We start from the raw sequence: 21648 nt of genomic DNA on the forward strand, positions 1-21648 counted from the left end.
GCATGATTGATCTTGATGATATGAGTATTACAAGAGTTGATCTACCACGAGATCGTAGAGGCTGAACCCTATAAACTAGCCTATGATTATGATTGTTTGTATATATATCGAGTAGTCTGGCCCTGGTTTATATAATGCACTAGAGGCCTAGGATAATAATAGTCCTAGCCGAATACGCCGGTGGGGGGGAGGAGTCCTTGTCTTGACCACCAAGTCTTGTGGAATCTTCCTTGTATGCGGCAGCTGTCCGAACTGGCCCATGAGTATACGGCCATGGGGGTCCTCAACCCAATCTAACTGACCGGGAGACGATGTGGTGAGTACCCCCTAGTCCAGGACACCGTCACCTGTATTTACATGAAAGTGAGTGGGAGCACAACATCATTTCTGATAAGTATATGTGAATATTGTTGATCTGAAATAATGTCAATTTTTTTGGAAAGCATAAAGGAGTGATTGAAAAGAGTTTTCAAAGAAAGACCTCGATGAAGCTGCTTACACATTGAGCATCAAGATCTATAAAGATAGATCAAGACGCTTGGTAAGTTTTTTCAATGAGTACATACCTTGACAAGATTTTGAAGTAGTTAAAAATGGAACAATCAAAGAAGGAGTTCTTGCCTGTGTTGCAAGGTGTAAAACCCGACCAGAGCAGAAAATAGTAAGAGAATGAAAATTCATTCACTATGCCTCAGTCATAGGTTCTATAAAGTATGCTATGTTGTTTACCAGTACTATTGTATACCTTAGCATTATTCTGGCAAGGGACTACAATAATGATCTAGGAGTAGATCACTGGACAGCGGTCAAAATTATCCTTAGAGGACTAAGGTAATATTTCTCGGTTATGGAGGTGATAAAAGAGTTCGTCGTAAAGAGTTACATCGTTGCAATCTTTTCACATCGATCTAGATGACTCTAAGTCTCGATCTGGATACATATTGAAAGTGGGAGCAATTAGGTAGAGTAGATCCTTGCAGAGCATTGTAGACATAGAAATTTGCGAAATAGATACGGATCTGAATGTTGCAGACCCGTAGACTAAACTTCTCTCACAAGCAAAACATGATCACTCTATGGGCGTTAATCACATAAAGATGTGAACTAGATTATTGACTCTAGTGCAATTGGGAGACTGGAGGAAATATGCCCTAGAGACAATACTAAAGTTATTATTTCCTTATATCATGATAAATTTTTATTATTCATGCTAGAATTGTATTAACCGGAAACTTAGTACATGTGTGAATACATAGACAAACAAAGTATCACTAGTATGCCTCTACTTGACTAGCTCGTTGAATCAAAGATGGTTAAGTTTCCTAGCCATAGACATGAGTTGTCATTTGATTAACGGGATCACATCATTAGAGAATGATGTGATTGACTTGGCCCATTTCGTTAGCTTAGCACTTGATCGTTTTAGTTTACTGCTATTGCTTCCTTCATGACTTATACATGTTCCTATGACTATGAGATTATGCAACTCCCATTACCGGAGGAACACTTTATGTGCTACCAAACGTCACAATGTAACTGGGTGATTATAAAGGTGCTCTACAAGTGTCTCCGATGGTACTTGTTGAGTTGGCATAGATTAAGATTAGGATTTGTCACTTTGATTGTCGGAGAGGTATCTCTAGGCCCTCTCGGTAATGCACATCACAATAAGACTTGAAAGCAATGCAACTAATGAGTTAGTTGCGGGATTATGCATTACGGAACGAGTAAAGAGACTTGCCAGTAAGGAGATTGAGCTAGGTATTGAGATACCGACAATCAAATCTCGGGCAAGTAACATACCGATGACAAAAGGGAACAACATATGTTGTTATGCGGTTTGACAGATAAAGGTCTTCTTAGAATATGTAGGAGCCAATATGAACATCCAGGTTCTGCTATTGGTTGTTGACCGAAGACGTGTCTCGGTCATGTCTACATAGTTCTCGAACCCGTAGGGTTCGCACGCTTAACGTTCGGTGACGATCGGTATTATGAGTTTATGTGTTTTAATGTACCGAAGGTAGTTCGGAGTCCCGGATAAGATCGGGGACATGACGAGGAGTCTCGAAATGGCCGAGATGTAAATATCGATATATTGGACGACTATATTCAGACATCGGAAAGGTTCTGAGTGATTCGGATATTTTTCGGAGTACCGGAGAGTTACGGGAATTCGCCGGGGAGTATATGGGCCTTATTGGGCTTTAGGGGAAAGAGAGAGAGAGAGAGAGAGGAGGCTGCGTGCCCCCCAAGGCCTAGTCCGAATTTGACTAGGGGAAGGGGCGGCGCCCCCTCCTTCCTTCTCTTCTCTTTTCCCTTTCCTTCTCTCCTACTCCTACTACATGGAAGGGGGGACTCCTACTCCCGGTAGGAGTAGGACTCCCCAGGGCGCGCCATAGGAGGACAGGCCCTCCCCCCTCCTCCACTCCTTTATATACGTGGCCAGGGGCACCCCATGGACACACAAGTTGACCAATTGATCTTTTAGCCATGCGTCGGTAGCAACATCCATCACTGTCATCACGCCGTCGTGCTGACGGAACTCTCTGGCGAAGCTCTACTGGATCGGAGTTCGTGGGACGTCATCGAGCTGAACGTACGCTAACCCAACATCAACCGCGTTCTCATAACGCTTTCGCTTAAGGTCTACAAGGGTACGTGGACGATGAAGGAAATATGCCCTAGAGGCAACAATAACATTATTATTTATTTCCTTATATCATGATAAATGTTTATTATTCATGCTAGAATTGTATTAACCAGAAACATAATACATGTGTGAATACATAGACAAACAAAGTGTCACTAGTATGCCTCTACTTGACTAGCTCGTTGATCAAAGATGATTATGTTTCCTAACCATAGACATGAGTTGTCATTTTATTATCAGGATCACATCATTAGGAGAATGATGTGATTGACACGACCCATTCCATTAGCTTAGCACACGATCGTTTAGTTTGTTGCTACTGCTTTCTTCATGACTTATACATGTTCCTATGACTATGAGATTATGCAACTCCCATTTACCGGAGGAACACTTTGTGTGCTACCAAATGTCACAACGTAACTGGGTGGTTATAAAGGTGCTCTATAGGTCTCTCCAAAGGTACTTGTTGGGTTAGCGTATTTCGAGATTAGGATTTGTCACTCCGATTGTCGGAGATGTATCTCTGGCCCTCTCGGTAATACACATCACTTAAGCCTTGCAAGCATTGCAACTAATGAGTTAGTTGTGGGATGATATATTACTGAACGAGTAAAGAGACTAGCCGGTAAATAGATTGAACTAGGTATTGAGATACCGACGATCGGATCTCGAGCAAGTAACATACCGATGACAAAGGGAACAATGTATGTTGTTATGCGGTCTGACCGATAAAAATCTTCGTAGAATATGTGGGAGCCAAATCCAGGTTCCGCTATTGGTTATTGACCGGAGACGTGTCTCGATCATGTCTACATAGTTCTCGAACCCGTAGGGTCCGCACGCTTGACATTACGATGACAGTTTTATTATGAGTTTATGTGTTTTGATGTACCGAAGGTTGTTCGGAGTCCCGGTTGTGATCACGGACAAGACGAGGAGTCTCGAAATGGCCGAGGAATAAAGATTGATATATTTTACGACTATATTCGGACACCGGAAGTGTTCCGGAGAAGTTTCGGATAAAACCGGAGTGCCGGAGGGTTATCGGAACCACCGGGGGAACTAATGGGCCTCGATGGGCCTTAGTGGAGAGAGAGAGAGGGGCGGCCAGGGCAGGCCGCGCGCCCCTTCCCCCTTGACTCTGAATTGGACAAGGAAGGGGGGCGGCGCCCCCCTTTCCTTCTCCCTCTCCCTCTCCTTCCTTCCCCCTCTCTCCGTTTTGGTAGAAACCTACTAGGACTTGGAGTCCTAGTAGGATTCCACTCTTGGGGGCGCGCCATGGACGGTCGGCCGGCCTCCCCTTGCTCCTTTATATACGGGGGCAGGGGGCACCCTAGACATAACAATTGATCATTGATCTCTTAGCCGTGTGCGGTGCGCCCCTCCAGCATAGTCCACCTCGATAATACTGTAGCGGTCCTTAGGCGAAGCCCTGCATCGGTAGAACATCAACATCGTCACCGCGCCGTCGTGCTGACGAAACTCACCCTCAACACTCGGCTGGATCGGAGTTCGAGGGACATCATCGGGCTGAACGCGTGCTGAACTCGGAGGTGTCGTATGTTCGGTAATTGATCGGTCGGATCGTGAAGACGTACGACTACATCAACCGCGTTGTGCTAATGCTTCCGCTTTCGGTCTACGAGGGTACGTAGACAACACTCTCCCCTCTCGTTGCTATGCATCACCATGATCTTGCGTGTGCGTAGGAATTTTTTTGAAATTACTACGTTACCCAACAGTGGCATCTGAGCCTGGTTTTATGCGTTGATGTTATATGCACGAGTAGAACACAAGTGAGTTGTGGGCGATATAAGTCATACTACTTACCAGCATGTCATACTTTGGTTCGGTGGTATTGTTGGATGAAGCGGCCCAGACCGACATTATGCGTACGCTTACACGAGACTGGTTCTACCGACGTGCTTTGCACATAGGTGGCTGGTGGGTGTCCGTTTCTCCAACTTTAGTTGAACCTAGTGTGGCTACGCCCGGTCCTTGCGAAGGTTAAAACAGCATCAACTTGACAAACTATCGTTGTGGTTTTGATGCGTAGGTAAGAACGGTTCTTTCTAAGCCCATAGCAGCCACGTAAAACTTACAACAACAAAGTAGAGGACGTCTAACTTGTTTTTGCAGGGCATGTTGTGATGTGATATGGTCAACACATGATGCTAAATTGTATTCTTTGAGATGATCATGTTTTGTAACCGAGTTATCGGCAACTGGCAGGAGCCATATGGTTGTCGCTTTATTGTATGCAATGCAATCGCCCTGTAATGCTTTACTTTATCACTAAGCGGTAGCGATAGTCGTAGAAGCATAAGATTGGCGAGACGACAACGATGCTACGATGGAGATCAAGGTGTCGCACCGGTGACGATGGTGATCATGACGGTGCTTCGGAGATGGAGATCACAAGGACAAGATGATGATGGCCATATCATATCACTTATATTGATTGCATGTGATGTTTATCTTTTATGCATCTTATCTTGCTTTGATTGACAGTAGCATTATAAGATGATCTCTCACTAAATTTCAAGATAAAAGTGTTCTCCCTGAGTATGCACCATTGCCAAAGTTCATCGTGCCCAGACACCACGTGATGATCGGGTGTGATAAGCTCTATGTCCATCTACAACGGGTGCAAGCCAGTTTTGCACACGCAAAATACTCAGGTTAAACTTGACGAGCCTAGCATATGCAGTTATGGCCTCAGTACACTTAGACCAAAAGGTCGAGTGTGAATCATATAGTAGATATGATCAACATATTGATGTTCACCATTGAAAGCTACTCCATTTCACGTGATGATCGGTTATGGTTTAGTTGATTTGGATCACGTGGTCACTTAGAGGATTAGAGGGATGTTTTTCTAAGTGGTAGTTCTTAAGGAATATGATTAATTGAACTTAAATTTATCATGAACTTAGTACCTAATAGTATCTTGCTTGTCTATGTTGGACTGTAGATAGATGGCCCGTGCTGTTGTTCCATTGAATTTTAATGCGTTCCTTGAGAAAGCAAAGTTGAAAGATGATGGTAGCAATTACACGGACTGGGTCCGTAACTTGAGGATTATCCTCATTGCTGCACAAAAGAATTACGTCCTGTAAGCACCGCTGGATGCCAGGCCTGCTGCAGGAGCAACACCAGATGTTATGAACGTCTGGCAGAGCAAAGCTGATGACTACTCAATAGTTCAGTATGCCATGCTTTACGGCTTAGAACCGGGACTTCAACGACGTTTTGAACGTCATGGAGTATATGAGATGTTCCAGGAGTTGAAGTTAATATTTCAAGAAAATGCCCGGATTGAGAGATATGAAGTCTCCAATAAGTTCTATAGCTGCAAGATGGAGGAGAATAGTTCTGTAAGTGAACATATACTCAAAATGTCTAGGTATCATAATCACTTGACTCAACTAGGAGTTAATCTTCCTGTTGATAGTGTCATTGACAGAGTTCTTCAATCACTGCCATCAAGCTACAAGAGCTTCATGATGAACTATAACATGCATGGGATGGATAAGACGATTTCCTAGCTCTTCGCAATGCTAAAGGCTGCGGAGGTAGAAATCAAGAAGGAGCATCAAGTGTTGATGGTCAATAAGACCGCCAGTTTCAAGAAAAAGGGCAAAGCGAAGAAGAAGGGGAACTTCAAGAAGAACAACAAGCAAGTTGCTGCTTAGGAGAAGAAACCCAGGTTTGGACCTAAGCCTGAAACTGACTGCTTCTACTGCAAACAGACTGGTCACTGGAAGCGGAACTGCCCCAAGTATTTGGCGGATAAGAAGGATGGCAAGGTGAACAAAGGTATATGTGATATACATGTTATTGATGTGTACCTTACTAGAGCTCGCAGTAGCACCTGGGTATTTGATGCTGGTTCTGTTGCTAATATTTGCAACTCGAAACAGGGACTACGAATTAAGAGAACACTGGCCAAGGACAAGGTGACGATGCGCGTGGGAAATGGTTCCAAAGTCGATGTGATCGCGGTCGGCACGCTACCTCTACATCTACCTTCGGGATTTGTTTTACACCTAAATAATTGTTATTTGGTGCCAGTGTTGAGCATGAACATTATATCTGGATCTTGTTTGATGCGAGACGGTTATTCATTTAAATTAGAGAATAATGGTTGTTCTATTTATATGAGTAATATCTTTTATGGTCATGCACCCTTGAAGAGTGGTCTATTTTTAATGAATCTCGATAGTAGTGATACACATATTCATAATGTTGAAGCCAAAAGATGCAGAGTTGATAATGATAGTGCAACTTATTTGTGGCACTGCCGTTTAGGTCATATCGGTGTAGAGCGCATGAAGAAACTCCATATTGATGGACTTTTGGAACCACTTGATTATGAATCACTTGGTACTTGCGAACCATGCCTAATGGGCAAGATGACTAAAATGCCATTCTCCGTTACTATGTTGAGAGCAACAGATTTGTTGGAAATCATACATACAGATGTATGTGGTCCGATGAATGTTGAGGCTCATGGCGGATATCGTTATTTTCTCACCTTCACAGATGATTTAAGCAGATATGGGTATATCTACTTGATGAAGCATAAGTCTGAAACATTTGAAAAGTTCAAAGAATTTCAGAATAAATTGAAAATCATCGAACAAGAAAATAAAGTTTCTATGATCTGATCGTGGAGGAGAATATTTGAGTTACGAGTTTGGTCTACATTTGAAACAATGCGGAATAGTTTTGCAACTCACGCCACCCAGAACACCACAACGTAATGGTGTGTCCGAACGTCATAACCGTACTTTACTAGATATGGTGCGATCTATGAGGTCTCTTACTGATTTACTGCTATCGTTTTGGGTTTATGCATTAGAGACGGCCGCATTCATGTTAAATAGGGCACCATCAAAATCCGTTGAGACGACGCCTTATGAACTGTGGTTTGGCAAGAAACCAAAGTTGTTGTTTCTTAAAGTTTGGGGCTGCGATGCTTATGTGAAAAAACTTCAACCTGATAAGCTCGAACCCAAATTGGAGAAATGTGTCTTCATAGGATACCGGAAGGAGACTGTTGGGTACACGATACACCTTCTATCACAGATCCGAAGGCAAGACATTCGTTGCTAAGAATGGATCCTTTCTAGAGAAGGAGTTTCTCTCGAAAGAAGTGAGTGGGAGAAAAGTAGAACTTGATGAGGTAACTGTACCTGCTCCATTATTGGAAAGTAGCTCATCATAGAAATCTGTTCCTGTGACGCCTATACCAATTAGTGAGGAAATTAATGATGATGATCATGGAACTTCAGATCAAGTTGTTACTGAACCTCGTAGATCAACCAGAGTAAGATCCGCACCAGAGTGGTACGGTAATCCTGTTTTCGAAGTCATGCTACTAGATCATGATGAACCTACGAACTATGAAGAAGCGATGGTGAGCCCAGATTCCGCAAAATGGCTTGAAGCCATGAAATCTGAGATTGGATCCATGTATGAGAACAAAGTGTGGACTTTGGTTGACTTGCCCAATGATCGGCAAGCAATTGAGAATAAATGGATCTTCAAGAAGAAGACTGACGCTGACGGTAATGTTACTGTCTACAAAGCTCGACTTGTTGCGAAAGGGTTTCGACAAGTTCAAGGGATTGACTACGATGAGACCTTCTCACCCATAGCGATGCTTAAGTCTGTCTGAATCATGTTAGGAATTGCCACATTTTTTGATTATGAAATTTGGCAAATGGATGTCAAAACTGCATTCTTGAATGGATTTCTGGAAGAAGAGTTGTATATGATGCAACCGGAAGGTTTTTTTGATCCAAAGGGAACTAACAAAGTGTGCAAGCTCCAGTGATCCATTTATGGACTGGTGCAAGCCTCTCGGAGTTGGAATAAACGTTTTGATAGTGTGACCAAAGCATTTGGTTTTGTGCAGACTTTTGGAGAAGCCTATATTTACAAGAAAGTGAGTGGGAGCTCTGTAGCATTTCTGATATCATATATGCATGACATATTACTGATTAGAAATGATATAGAATTTCTGGATAGCATAAAGGGATACTTGAATAAGAGTTTTTCAATGAAAGACCTCGGTGAAGCTGCTTATATATTAGGCATCAAAATCTATAGAGATAGATCAAGACGCTTAATTGGACTTTCACAAAGCACATACCTTGACAAAGTTTTGAAGAAGTTCAAAATGGATCAGGGAAAGAAAGGGTTCTTGCCTGTGTTACAAGGTGTGAAGTTGAGTAAGACTCAGTGCCCGACCACTGCAGAAGATAGAGAGAAAATGAAATATGTTCCCTATGCTTCAGCCATAGGATATATCATGTATGCAATGTTGTGTACCAGACCTAATGTGTGCCTTGCTATAAGTTTAGCAGGGAGGTACCAAAGTAATCCAGGAGTGGATCACTGGACAGCGGTCAAGAACATCCTGAAATACCTGAAAAGTACTAAGGATATGTTTCTCGTTTATGGAGGTGACAAAGAGCTCATCGTTAATGGTTACGTTGATCCAAGCTTTGACACTGATCCATACGATTCTAAATCGCAAACCTGTTACGTGTTTACATTGAACGGTGGAGCTGTCAGTTGGTGCAGTTCTAAACAAAGCCTCGTGGCGGGATCTATGTGTGAAGCAGAGTACATAGCTGCTTCGGAAGCAGCAAATGAAGGAGTTCATATCCGATCTAGGTGTTATACCTAGTGCATCGGGTCCAATGAAAATCTTTTGTGACAATACCGGAGCAATTCCCTTAGCGAAGGAATCCAGATTTCACAAGAGAACCAAGCACATCAAGAGACCCTTCAATTCCATCCGGTATTTAGTCCAGGTGGGAGACATAGAAATTTGAAAGATACATACGGATCTAAATGTTGCAGACCCATTGACTAAGCCTCTTCCACGAGCAAAACATGATCAGCACCAAGGCTCCATGGGTGTTAGAATCATTACAGCGTAATCTAGATTGTTGATTCTAGTGCAAGTGGGAGACTAAAGGTAATATGCCCTAGAGGCAATAATAACATTATTATTTATTTCCTTATATCATGATAAATGTTTATTATTCATGCTAGAATTGTATTAACCGGAAACATAATACATGTGTGAATACATAGACAAACAGAGTGTCACTAGTATGCCTCTACTTGACTAGCTCGTTGATCAAAGATGGTTATGTTTCCTAACCATAGACATGAGTTGTCATTTGATTAACGGGATCACATCATTAGGAGAATGATTTGATTGACATGACCCATTCTGTTAGCTTAGCACACGATCTTTTAGTTTGTTGCTACTGCTTTCTTCATGACTTATACATGTTCCTATGACTATGAGATTATGCAACTCCCGTTTACTGGAGGAACACTTTGTGTGCTACCAAACGTCACACCGTAAATGGGTGATTATAAAGGTGCTCTACAGGTGTCTTCGAAGGTACTTGTTGGGTTGGCGTATTTCGAGATTAGGATTTGTCACTCTGATTGTCGAAGAGGTATCTCTAGGCCCTCTCGGTAATACACATCACTTAAGACTTGCAAGCATTGCAACTAATGAGTTAGTTGCGGGATGGTGTATTACGGAACGAGTAAAGAGACTTGCCGGTAACGAGATTGAACTAGGTATTGAGATACCGACGATCGAATCTCGGGCAAGTAACATACCGATGACAAAGGGAACAACGTATGTTGTTATGCGGTCTAACCGGTAAAGATCTTCGTAGAATATGTGGGAGCCAATATGAGCATCCAGGTTCCGCTATTGGTTATTGACCGGAGACATGTCTCGGTCATGTCTACATAGTTCTCGAACCCGTAGGGTCCGCACGCTTAACGTTATGATGACAGTTTTATTATGAGTTTATGTGTTTTGATGTACCAAAGGTTGCTCGGAGTCCCGGATGTGATCACGGACAAGACGAGGAGTCTCGAAATGGCCAAGACATAAAGATTGATATATTGGACGACTATATTCGGACACCGAAAGTATTCCAGAGAAGTTTCGGATAAAACCGGAGTGCCGGAGGGTTATCGGAACAACCGGGGGAACTAATGGGCCTCGAAGGGCCTTCGTGGAGAGAGAGAGGGGTGGCCAGGGCAGGCCGCGTGCCCCCTCCCCCTTGAGTCCGAATTGGACAAGGAAGGGAGGGCGGCGCCCCCCTTTCCTTCTCCCTCTCCCTCTCCTTCCTTCCCCCTCTCTCCCTTTTGGTGGAAACCTACTAGGACTTGGAGTCCTAGTAGGATTCCCCTCTTGGGGGCACGCCATAGAGGGCCGGCCGGCCTCCCCTTGCTCCTTTATATACGGGGGCAGGGGGCACCCTAGACATAACAATTGATCATTGATCTCTTAGCCGTGTGCGGTGCCCCGCTCCACCATAGTCCACCTCGATAATACTGTAGTGGTGCTTAGGAGAAGCCCTGCGTCGGTAGAACATCAACATCGTCACCACACCGTCGTCCTGACGAAACTCTACCTCAACACTCGGCTGGATCGGAGTTCGAGGGACGTCATCGGGCTGAACATGTGTTGAACTCGGAGATGCCGTACGTTCCGTACTTGATCGGTCAGATCGTGAAGACGTACGACTACATCAACCGCGTTGTGCTAACACTTCCGCTTTCGGTCTACGAGGGTACGTAGACAACACTCTCCCCTCTCGTTGCTATGCATCACCATGATCTTGCATGTGCATAGGAAATTTTTTGAAATTACTACGTTACCCAACAGACGATACTCTCCCCTCTCATTGCTATGCATCACCATGATCTTGCGTGTGCGTAGGATTTTTTTGAAATTACTACATTCCCCAACAGTATGTGCCTTGGAAGTTGTCGCGGAAGGCGTCTTCCAAGTCCTCCCAGCTACCAATGGAGTTTTCAGGTAATTTGTTCAACAAGTGCCGAGCTGGTTCCTTGAGTTTTCGCGGGAGGTATTTGATGGCATGAAGATCATCACTGCGGGCCATATGAATATGGAGAAGAAAGTCCTCAATCCATACTGCGGGATCTATTGTTCCATCATATGATTCGACATTTATGGGTTTAAACCCTTCTGGGAATTCATGTTCCATTACTTCATCAGCGAAGTAGAGGGGGTGTGCGGCGCCTCTATATCAGGCTAGGTCGCGACGTAGTTCGGATGAAGTCCGTTTGCGGTTTTCGGCCCGAGCGCGATTATGCTTGCCATGTTTGGCTTGATAGCTGTCGTCGCGTGTCGGGGCACGCCCCCGCGATCCGTAGATCGATCTGGCCGGACCTGCTCTCTTCTTCAGGTCCTGCCGCAAGTCATATGTGTATCCCCGAGCTATTGTGTCTCTACCTTTACAGCGAGATTGTATGGGCCGGTGTTCGGCTTGAGTTGCCATTTTGTCCCGGCCACATGGTGGTCGGTCAGCCGCATTACATGCTGCTGGTACGGGCTCAAGTGCCTCATCGTCGTATTGAGGTAGCAGTTTACGCTTTGGGTAACTTTTGGTTGGGCGCACGAGGCCATATTCCTCGGCTGCCAGGACATTAGTCATCTATCATTGAGTACATCTTGATCAGCTTGAAGCTGCTGCTGTTTCTTTTTCAGGCTCCCTGCAGTGGCTATTAGCCGTTGCTTAAAGTGCTCCTGCTCGAGAGGTTCCTCAGGCACGATAAAGTTTTCGTCGCCGAGGCTGACCTCATCCTCGAAGAGTGGAAGGTAATTACTATCCTCTGAGTCTTCGTTTGCGTCCTGTTCATCAGGGATAACTTGCCCATCCTCCCGATCATGTTGTTCGGAGTTTTGCTCGACGGGGTTTTCTTGGTCTTCGGCATTGTCTGGAGTATTGTTGTCTCTCGTGCCGGTATTGTTGTCTTTGCCGCGGCGTGATTTAGAGCGGTGTCGTCGGTGATTTGGTTGTATCTCAGGAGGTTTATCCTCTACTGGATTTTTCTCGTTATCGCCATCACCCTCTTTGGGTGTATCCACCATGTATACGTCATACGAAGAGGTGTCCATCTAGCGTCCGGTAAACGGCGAGTTTTGGGCCTGCTCTTCTCCAGCATCGTCGTCCATATCGTCGATGTCTTCGGAACCATAATCGAGCATGTGTGTTAAGTCCTCGACAATGGCAATGTAGTCGGTGGTGGGTGGGACGTAAAATTCCCTGCTCTCTGCCCCTAGTCTGGGCTGGGCGTGGTTCGGCCGTTGCCCCTCTGTAATAACGAGGGATCGCATCAAGTCCAGAGCCTCGCTTAAAGGCGAGGTTTGTCCAGGGAGAAAAGAATTCGTGGAGTACGGCAGGAAGGGGACTCCATGGCCGAGCTCACACGATGCTTCTCCAAGGGTTCGGAGCTAGTGTCCGCCTTTGTGATGGCTGCCAGCGGCACTGCCTCCTTCGACTCTCCCGTACTGGGCTTAGTAGCCGCAGATAGTCCGTCGGGTTTGGAAATCCCGTCTTTGGACCTGGCGACGCACTCCGGCTCTAAGGCCAGAGCGGAGATTGGTGTCGTGAATCCTGGGAAGATCAAGTCTCCTCGGATATCAGCGACATAATCCAGGTTTTCAAAACTAATCTGGTGACCTGGGGCGTAGCTGTCGATCTGCTCTAGATGGCCAAGCGAGTTGGCCCGCGGTGCGCAGCCACCGAATACGAAGATCTGGCCGGGGAGAAAAACCTCCCCCAGGGCAGCATCATTGCAGATGATTGACGGAGCCATCGAACCTTCTGGCGGCGACATAGTGGAACTCTCAATGAAAGCACCAATGTCGATGTCAAAATCCACGGATCTCGGGTAGGGGGTCCCGAACTGTGCGTCTAAGGTCGATGGTAACAGGAGACAAGGGACACGATGTTTTACCCAGGTTCGGGCCCTCTTGATGGAGATAATACCCTACGTCCTACTTGATTGATCTTGATGAGTATAAGGATTACAAGAGTTGTTCTACCACGAGATCATTGTGGCTAAACCCTAGAAGTCTAGCATGTATGATTGTGATTGTCCTCTATGGATTAAACCCTCCGATTTATATAGACACAGGAGGGGCCTAGGGTTATACAAAGTCGGTTACGGAGAAAGGAAATAATACATCCGGACGCCTAGCTTGCCTTCCACGCAAAGGAGAGTCCCATCCGGACACGGGAGAAAGTCTTCTATCTTGTATCTTCATGGCCCAACAGCACGGCCCATGTCACACAGGCCGGTCGCCCGAGGACCCCTTAATCCAGGACTACCTCACTCACTACCCACGCAGTCAAACATCCGTCCATCCACCACCCTCGAGCGCTGCCAGCCAAGGCCGCAGCCGCCATGCGTACCGAGGTCACCGCCCCAGGTCCAGAGATCTCCACGATGACTAGAGTGACGAGATCGGCCATCGTGTGACCCACACCGCCGCCCAAGCCAATGTCGGGAATTAGTCGAGCGCCGCCCTGGCGCAGGTCTTGGCGACGCCTCCACGCGCCAGGAGGCCCCGCGTGACCCGCTGAGGCAGGGAAGGGAGGAGCCTCCACCACCACCGCCGGCCGCCTTGGCTTAGCCCGGCGGCGTCCTCCGGCAGCGACGAAGGGAAGGGAGAGAGGAGACGGCGACCCCGACGGCTGCGAGGATTGGATCCTCGCGAGTCGCTCGGCGCGGGGCGATCCACTTTTGTCAAAATTATTTAAATAACCATGTACACTTCACACACGTATATAGTCATGTTCATAAGGCTTGGAGGTGAAATAATTGTGTAACACCTGCAAGAAAAAGAAATAATTATCTAACTTTTGTATTTATAGGACATCAAATTTATACACCAGGGAGTTCTCTCATGCATCCACCCTCATGAACTCGTCGTCGCACACGCAGGATGAGAAACCCTAACCTCACCGCCCAAGAAGACGGCACAAATCTACGCCGAAGCTCTGCCGAGTCCGTCCAGGTGGGCGAACTCGAGGGGGGTAACGCGGGGGCAATAGAGCTTATTTGATCATCACCCAGTGCAATATGACCTTTGATAGGTTTAATATTGTCATATTTGTGGCCGTTAATATAGATATGAAAATAGTTGAATATAATATCCTCTGGGCAAGTAAATAATATAGATAGCAAAGCAGGGTGCCGTTTGGGCAGATGACGCCCCTTCTTCATCAAGATGGTCTTCCGATCTCCAATCCTCCTCGAGTTCGTCCATCTTATAATACATGACGTACATCTTGTAATCCATGATGTATATTATTTTTAATGCATGATGTACATCTTGTAATACATGATGGATAATATTTAAATACATGATGAATAATTTTCAAATACATGTTGAACATTTTGCAATACATGTGAATATCGTTTAAATACACGAGCACCTTTTCTGTATGCACAATATTGAGATACGCGATGAACCTTTTAAAAAACACAGCAAAAGAAAGAAATAGAAGAAAAGAAAACATTACAACAAAGAATGAAAATATTAAATATTAAAAAGGTAAAAGAAAGGAAGTATTGATCCCCAAGAAGTATCGAAACCATCCCATTACTGTTTCAAGTAAAACCATGTAAAAAACGGGGCGAGCGAAAGAAGCAGGAAAAGACTACCCCGGCCCTTCGTACTGACTGGGCCAGCCCTGACCGGGTGGTCTGTAGGCGAGGCAGCCATATATCTCTCAACAGAGGAGATATAGACTCTGTTTGGCAGGGTGTTGCTTAAAAACTGGTAGATATACGGTCTCCTACAGGCTGACGGGCAGCTTCCAATAAACTAAACATGCCCTTTAATTCCTCAATTTACACCCAATAAAGTGCCACATTGGATCAACTCCGTAAGAGCCTGTATAAAATCCCCGTACGTGTAGCTTTACTTGTGTTACTCGTCTATTTTTTGGGAAACACTTATCATCAACCGGTGGATAATTGGGCCGCGTCCGTCACATTCCCTGCGTGACACGCGTCCCGTATACCATCCTTCAATAAACTCGCTTTTGCAACAGGAGTTATGCTTCCGAAACATATGCAGTGTTGCAATACTCTATGACGGGTCCACGTTTTACAACAAAACTTTTCTTGCGAATTATTTCTGCACTTAGACCTCAGTTGCAAAAAAAAATACAGCAAAACCTCAGTTGCAAAAAATACAAAAAAGCTGATGTTGCAAAAAAATCCGCAACAAGACCTGTGTTGCAGAAATAAGTTCGCAACAAGATATGTGTTGCAGAAATAATTCCGCAACAAGACCCATGTTGCAGAAATAATTCCGGAACAAGACATGTGTTGCCGAATGGAGGCACGTTTAGCCATGTGATGCGGTAAATCCGACGGCTCACGGCCCGGCTGATCTTTGTCGGCGGACGCATTATTTTTTCCTTCATCTTTCCCTTTTTCTCTTATTTTCCTTTTATTATACTTTGAAGCATTTACATTTATTATTTATATGTATATGATTTTCCTTTTTTCTCTCTCTTTGTTTTGTACTTTTTTTGAGACATGGTACAGACGCTTATATATACGCACATACTCATCGCTATGAACATACATGTACAACCTATCCCTATAAGCACCTTCGAGACACTGAAACCGACATATCATCTTGAGATTGATGAAGCCACCAAAGACGCTTCGTAGTCGATGAAAACGTCTTCTCCCACTGAACACGCATCGCCGGAGATCTTATAAACCCAGGAATAAATGCGAGCACCAGGACTTGAACCCTGACGAGCTGGGAAATACCACTGTCCACCTAACCATCCAACCATACTATTTTACAGTTTATTTTTTCTTCATCTTTTTATTTTCATTTACCATGCTTAAAACACACTATTCCGATGAAGTATTTGGGAGTTGTTGGAGATGCTCCTATGTCCCATGGACGAGATAGAGCTCTTTTTGAGAGAAATACTAGGAAGAGATGGAGCTGAATTTTGAGACACAAGCAACTTGCCAACTTGGAATCGAATTAGTAAAAGTGATCCAAAAATAACCACGAATACCTGTGAATATTGATTAAATACACGATTACCTTTTTGTATGCATGTTATTAAAATACACGATGAACCTTTTAAAAGACACAACAACACAAATATTTCCTTTTTTTTCTCTTTGTTGTTTTGTATCTTTTTATTATATGTGATTGTCCATTTATATTTTTGTTTAGTATTTTCTTCTCTTTTTTATTTTCATTTTCCCATGCCTACAACACCTTATTTGGGATGAAATGTTTGGGAGGTGTTGTATCCCATGTATGAGATGGAGCTTTTTTTTGAGAGAGAGGGAAACACGAGATGGAGCTGGGGCTGAATTTTCGGACACAAGCAACATGGAATCGAAGTAGCAAAGGTGACCCAAAAATAGCAAAGGTGGACAGCAACCCGGTTTAGCCGGCAACCACAACCCCAAGCTCCTAGCCAGAAAAGGATTCCACAGCCAAAATGGTGTTGAGGAACGTTGCGATGAGAGCCTTGTTGCTCCTGGCGGTGGTGAGCGTGGCATATGCCGCCAAAGGCAAGGAGAAGGAGGAGAGCGCAGATGGTCCGGCGGCGTCTGGTCTGGGCGGGGAGTACGACATCACCAAGCTCGGCGCCAAGCCCGACGGCACAACGGACTGCACCGAGGTACGTACGTGCTGAAGGGGAGAGAATATAAGAATGATGATGGATCGATGGATCATGTGGTGGAGTGCATTGCAATTGCATGCAGGCGGTGGAGGAGGCATGGGCTTCGGCATGCGGTAGCACCGGCAACCCGACCATCATCATCCCCAAGGGTGATTTCCTGACTGGAGCTCTGAATTTCACGGGGCCGTGCAAGGGCGACGGACTCACCATCAAGCTGGAAGGCAACCTGCTAGCTTCCAACGACCTGGCCAAGTTCAAGTCTAACTGGATCGAGATCATGCGCGTGAAGAAGCTCTCCATCACTGGCAAAGGCAACATCGACGGTCAGGGCAAGGCCGTCTGGACCAAAAACAGCTGCCAAAAGAACTACAACTGCAAGATATTGCCAAACGTACGTATGCGTGCATAACATTATATAGTAATAAATTATATATACGTGCGTATATTTCTTTTACTATTATTGAAGAAATGCTGTTATATTCTTACGTACGTAAATGTGCATGCATGCATGCAGTCGCTGGTGCTGGACTTCTGTGACGACGCGCTCATCGAAGGCATCTCTATCATCAATTCCAAGTTCTTCCACATGAACATCTTCCAGTGCAAGGGCGTGACCGTCAAGGACGTGAAGGTGACCGCGCCCGGGGACAGCCCCAACACCGACGGCATCCACATGGGCGACTCATCCAATGTCAGCATTATCGACACCACCATAGGCGTTGGCGACGACTGCATCTCCATGGGCCCCGGCACCACAAAAGTCAACATCAGCGGCGTGACCTGCGGCCCAGGCCATGGCATCAGCATTGGCAGCCTCGGGAGGTACAAGGACGAGAAGGACGTGACCGACATCACCGTCAAGAACTGCGTGCTCAAGGGCTCCAGCAACGGCCTCCGCATCAAGTAGTACGAGGACGCCAAGTCGCCCCTCGTAGCATCCAAGATCACCTACGAGAACGTCAAGATGGAGGACTCGGGCAACCCCATCATCATCGACCAGAAGTACTGCCCCAACAAACTCTGCACCTCCAAGGGCGACGCCGACAGGGTCACCGTCAAGGACGTTACGTTCAAAAACATCACCGGCACGTCCTCCACCCCCGAGGCCGTCAGCCTGCTCTGCTCCGAGAAGAAGCCCTGCGAAGGCATCACAATGTCCGACGTCAAGATCGAGTACTCCGGCACGAACAACAAGACCATGGCTGTCTGCAGCCACGTCAAGGTCACCGCCACGGGAGTCGACAAGGCCAACACATGTGCGGCATGATTTCTTATCTCCGTATTTCGAATGTACCAAGTGTTCTAATTTCTCTCTCTTTTTCATTTCTTTTTTCGCGATCCCGGCCGCTCGAGGAGATTATCTTTTTAGTTTCGGTTTTGTTAATTCTCATCTAAATGAGAATTAGTCATCTCACATCTAACTGCTAATCCTTTTGATACAAATTCTAAGATTTGTGAGTTTCTTTTAGCGCGTGCCTAAACGAACACGTTTGATTAGCATGAGCAATTTCTGTGTGTTGTCTCGTTTCCTTTGATAAAATGGAACTGTCTATTTAACATCTGACTGAAATCTAATTGGCTTTCAGTCAATTTTTCCATCCAATAGAATTGTGACACCTATATGTCTCTTTGTTCTCTTGTATGTATGTATGTATGTTTATCGAAAAAGGGTTCCGCGCTTTGTATACAAAGCAACCAACCGAGAGAGCCAAAGATAAGTGCTGGGACGAAAGCAGCACAGTCACGTTCAAAAGAAATGAAAAAGAAAATACAAGAGAAACAAATGCCGACAATGGCGGATCGACAAAAAACGAAGAAGTCTTATGACCGCTGCATCCACCGGAGATCGCCCACCAAGCTCCGAGCCTTCGAAGAGCCGATACCAATCAACACCTCCAAGAAGGGATGTGACGATGACGACGTTGCTGCCAAGGGTTTCCCCTGGCCGGTACGCGGTGTGGAGAGAGGAATGGTAGCCCCGAAGCCCTCCACGAAGGTCCGGCGGCACCCTCATGCGCTACCGCGTCGGTGTCGACCAAGCCAATATGGATTTCTCCCGATCCCAACCTCCACCTCAGGCACTCCGGAGCTCGCCACCAAACCGACCACCACCCTGTGCCAACCCGGTCAAGAAGCTTCCCATGCTGTCTCACCACGGCACCGTGAAGCATGGCCTGCACAATGAAGAAGAGGAGCCGGGACTAGGGCAACAGCACCATCGGCACACGGGAGGGCCCCACCTCCGCCGTCAACGACGGTACTTGACCAGACGCAATAGCAGGAATATACCAGGCCTGTAAAGTTCCTGCCTTCATGCTGCAGCCGGCACGCCGATGGCGTCACCGCCCTTGTCAAAGTCATTCCCCTGCCTCCCTATCACGGATGTTTCTTTTTTTGTAGTGCGAGCTGTTGAACAAGCTAAACAGAAACAAATAGCTGCCACCAAACAAGCAGAGACAACCCTAGTTGTTGCAACACCTTCCACCATACCACCAGCTACACGATTTACTCATTGATCAACTTAGCTAGCAGCACGTTCCCAAGCTCCCTTGCCACCTGACACTACTTCTGAAGCACTCTTGACACAAGAGGAGTTGGCAAGATTAGATGAACTTTGTGAGCTTCAATAGGAAGAAGGTAGTTGCTGGAGTCAAGTTACAGTTGCATGCTTCTTTATATGTAGTTTCACAGTTTGATATACACTAACACTTCCTATGTTTGTTGTTGGAGTAGCACCTAGGCGCAAGAGGAAACAAACATCAGGGATAATGCTCGATAGGTTAAATAAATCTAGAGGAGGAAGAATGGAGATCTGATGACCCACAAGTATAGGGGATCTATCTAGTCCTTTCGAAAGTAAGAGTGTCAAACCCAACGAGGAGCAGAAGGAAATGAAAAGCAGTTTTCAGTAAGGTATTCTTTGCAAGCATTGAAATTATTGGTAACAGATTGTTTTGTGATAAGGTAATTCGTAACGGGTAACAAGTAATAAAAGTAAACAAGGTGCAGCAAGGTGGCCCAATCCTTTTTGTAGCAAAGGACAAGCATGGACAAACTCTTATATAAAGGAATGCGCTCCCGAGGACACATGAGAATTATCGTCAAGCTAGTTTTCATCATGCTCATATGATTCATGTTCGTTACTTTGATAATTTGATATGTGGGTGGACCGGTGCTTGGGTATTGCCCTTCCTTGGACAACCATCCCACTTATGATTAACCCTTTTTGCAAGTATCCGCAACTACAAAAGAAGTATTAAGGTAAACCTAACCATAACATGAAACATATGGATCCAAATCATCCCCTTACGAAGCAACGCATAAACTAGGGTTTAAGCTTCTGTCACTCTAGCAACCCATCATCTACTTATTACTTCCCAATGCCTTCCCCTAGGCCCAAACAATGGTGAAGTGTCATGTAGTCGACCTTCACATGACACCACTAGAGGAGAGACAACATACATCTCATCAAAATATCGAACGAATACCAAATTCACATGACTACTTATAGCAATACTTCTCCCATGTCCTCCGCAACAAATGTATAACTATTCACAAATCATATTCATGTTCATAATCAGAGGGGTATTAATATGCATAAAGGATCTGAACATATGATCTTCCACCAAATAAACCAACTAGCATCAACTACAAAGAGTAATCAACACTACTAGCAACCCACAGGTACCAATATGAGGCTTTGAGACAAAGATTGGATAGAAGAGATGAACTAGGGTTTGAGATGAGATGGTGCTGGTGAAGATGTTGATGGAGATTGACCCCCTCCCGATGAGAGGATCGATGGTGATGACAATGGTGATGATTTCCCCCTCCCGGAGGGATGTTTCCCCGACAGAACAGCTCCGCCGGAGCCCTAGATTGGTTTCACCAAGGTTCCGCCTCGAGACGGCGGCGCTTCATCCCGAAAGCTTCCTCCTTATTTTTTTTAGGGTGAAAGACTTCATATAGCAAAAGATGGGCACCGGAGGCCTGCCAGGGGGCCCACGAGGTAGGGGACGCTCCCAGGGGTGTAGGGCGCGCCCCCACCCTCGTGGACAGGGTGTGGCCCCCCTCTGGTGCTTTCTTCTCCCAATATTTTTAATATATTCCAAAACTGACTTTCATGGAGTTTTAAGACTTTTGGAGTTGTGCAGAATATGTCTCTAATATTTGCTCCTTTTCCAGCCCAGAATCTCAGCTGCCGGCATTCTCCCTCTTCATGTAAACCTTGTAAAATAAGAGAGAAAAGGCATAAGTATTGTGACATAATGTATAATAATAGACAATAATGCAACAAATATCGATATAAAAGCATGATGCAAAATGGACGTATCAACTCCCCCAAGCTTAGACCTCGCTTGTCCTCAAGCGGAAGCCGATATCGAAAAATATGTCCACATGTTTAGAGATATAGGTGTCGATAAAATAAAATATAGACATGAGGGCATC

General features: G+C 45.4%; 1 protein-coding gene across 1 annotated transcript; it reads left to right on the plus strand.

Moving 5' to 3' along the window:
- Positions 1–16984: 16984 nt before the first annotated feature.
- On the plus strand, positions 16985–18567 carry LOC123152448 (exopolygalacturonase-like). Its single transcript, XM_044571986.1, has 3 exons — positions 16985–17196; positions 17282–17590; positions 17714–18567. The coding sequence occupies exons 1-3, from the start codon at positions 17014–17016 to the stop codon at positions 18104–18106; spliced, it is 885 nt and encodes a 294-aa protein (XP_044427921.1). The 5' UTR covers positions 16985–17013; the 3' UTR covers positions 18107–18567.
- The last annotated feature ends 3081 nt before the right edge of the window (positions 18568–21648 follow it).

The sequence above is a fragment of the Triticum aestivum genome, chromosome 7A, assembly GCF_018294505.1.
Source record: "Triticum aestivum cultivar Chinese Spring chromosome 7A, IWGSC CS RefSeq v2.1, whole genome shotgun sequence".
NCBI classification, from domain to species: Eukaryota; Viridiplantae; Streptophyta; class Magnoliopsida; order Poales; family Poaceae; genus Triticum; species Triticum aestivum.

Coding starts and splice junctions, on each gene's coding strand:
- LOC123152448 (XM_044571986.1), top strand. CDS start 17,014: ATGGTGTTGAGGAACGTTGCGATGAGAGCCTTGTTGCTCCTGGCGGTG. Junction 17,197..17,281: donor GCACAACGGACTGCACCGAG/GTACGTACGTGC, acceptor AATTGCATGCAG/GCGGTGGAGGAGGCATGGGC. Junction 17,591..17,713: donor ACTGCAAGATATTGCCAAAC/GTACGTATGCGT, acceptor GCATGCATGCAG/TCGCTGGTGCTGGACTTCTG.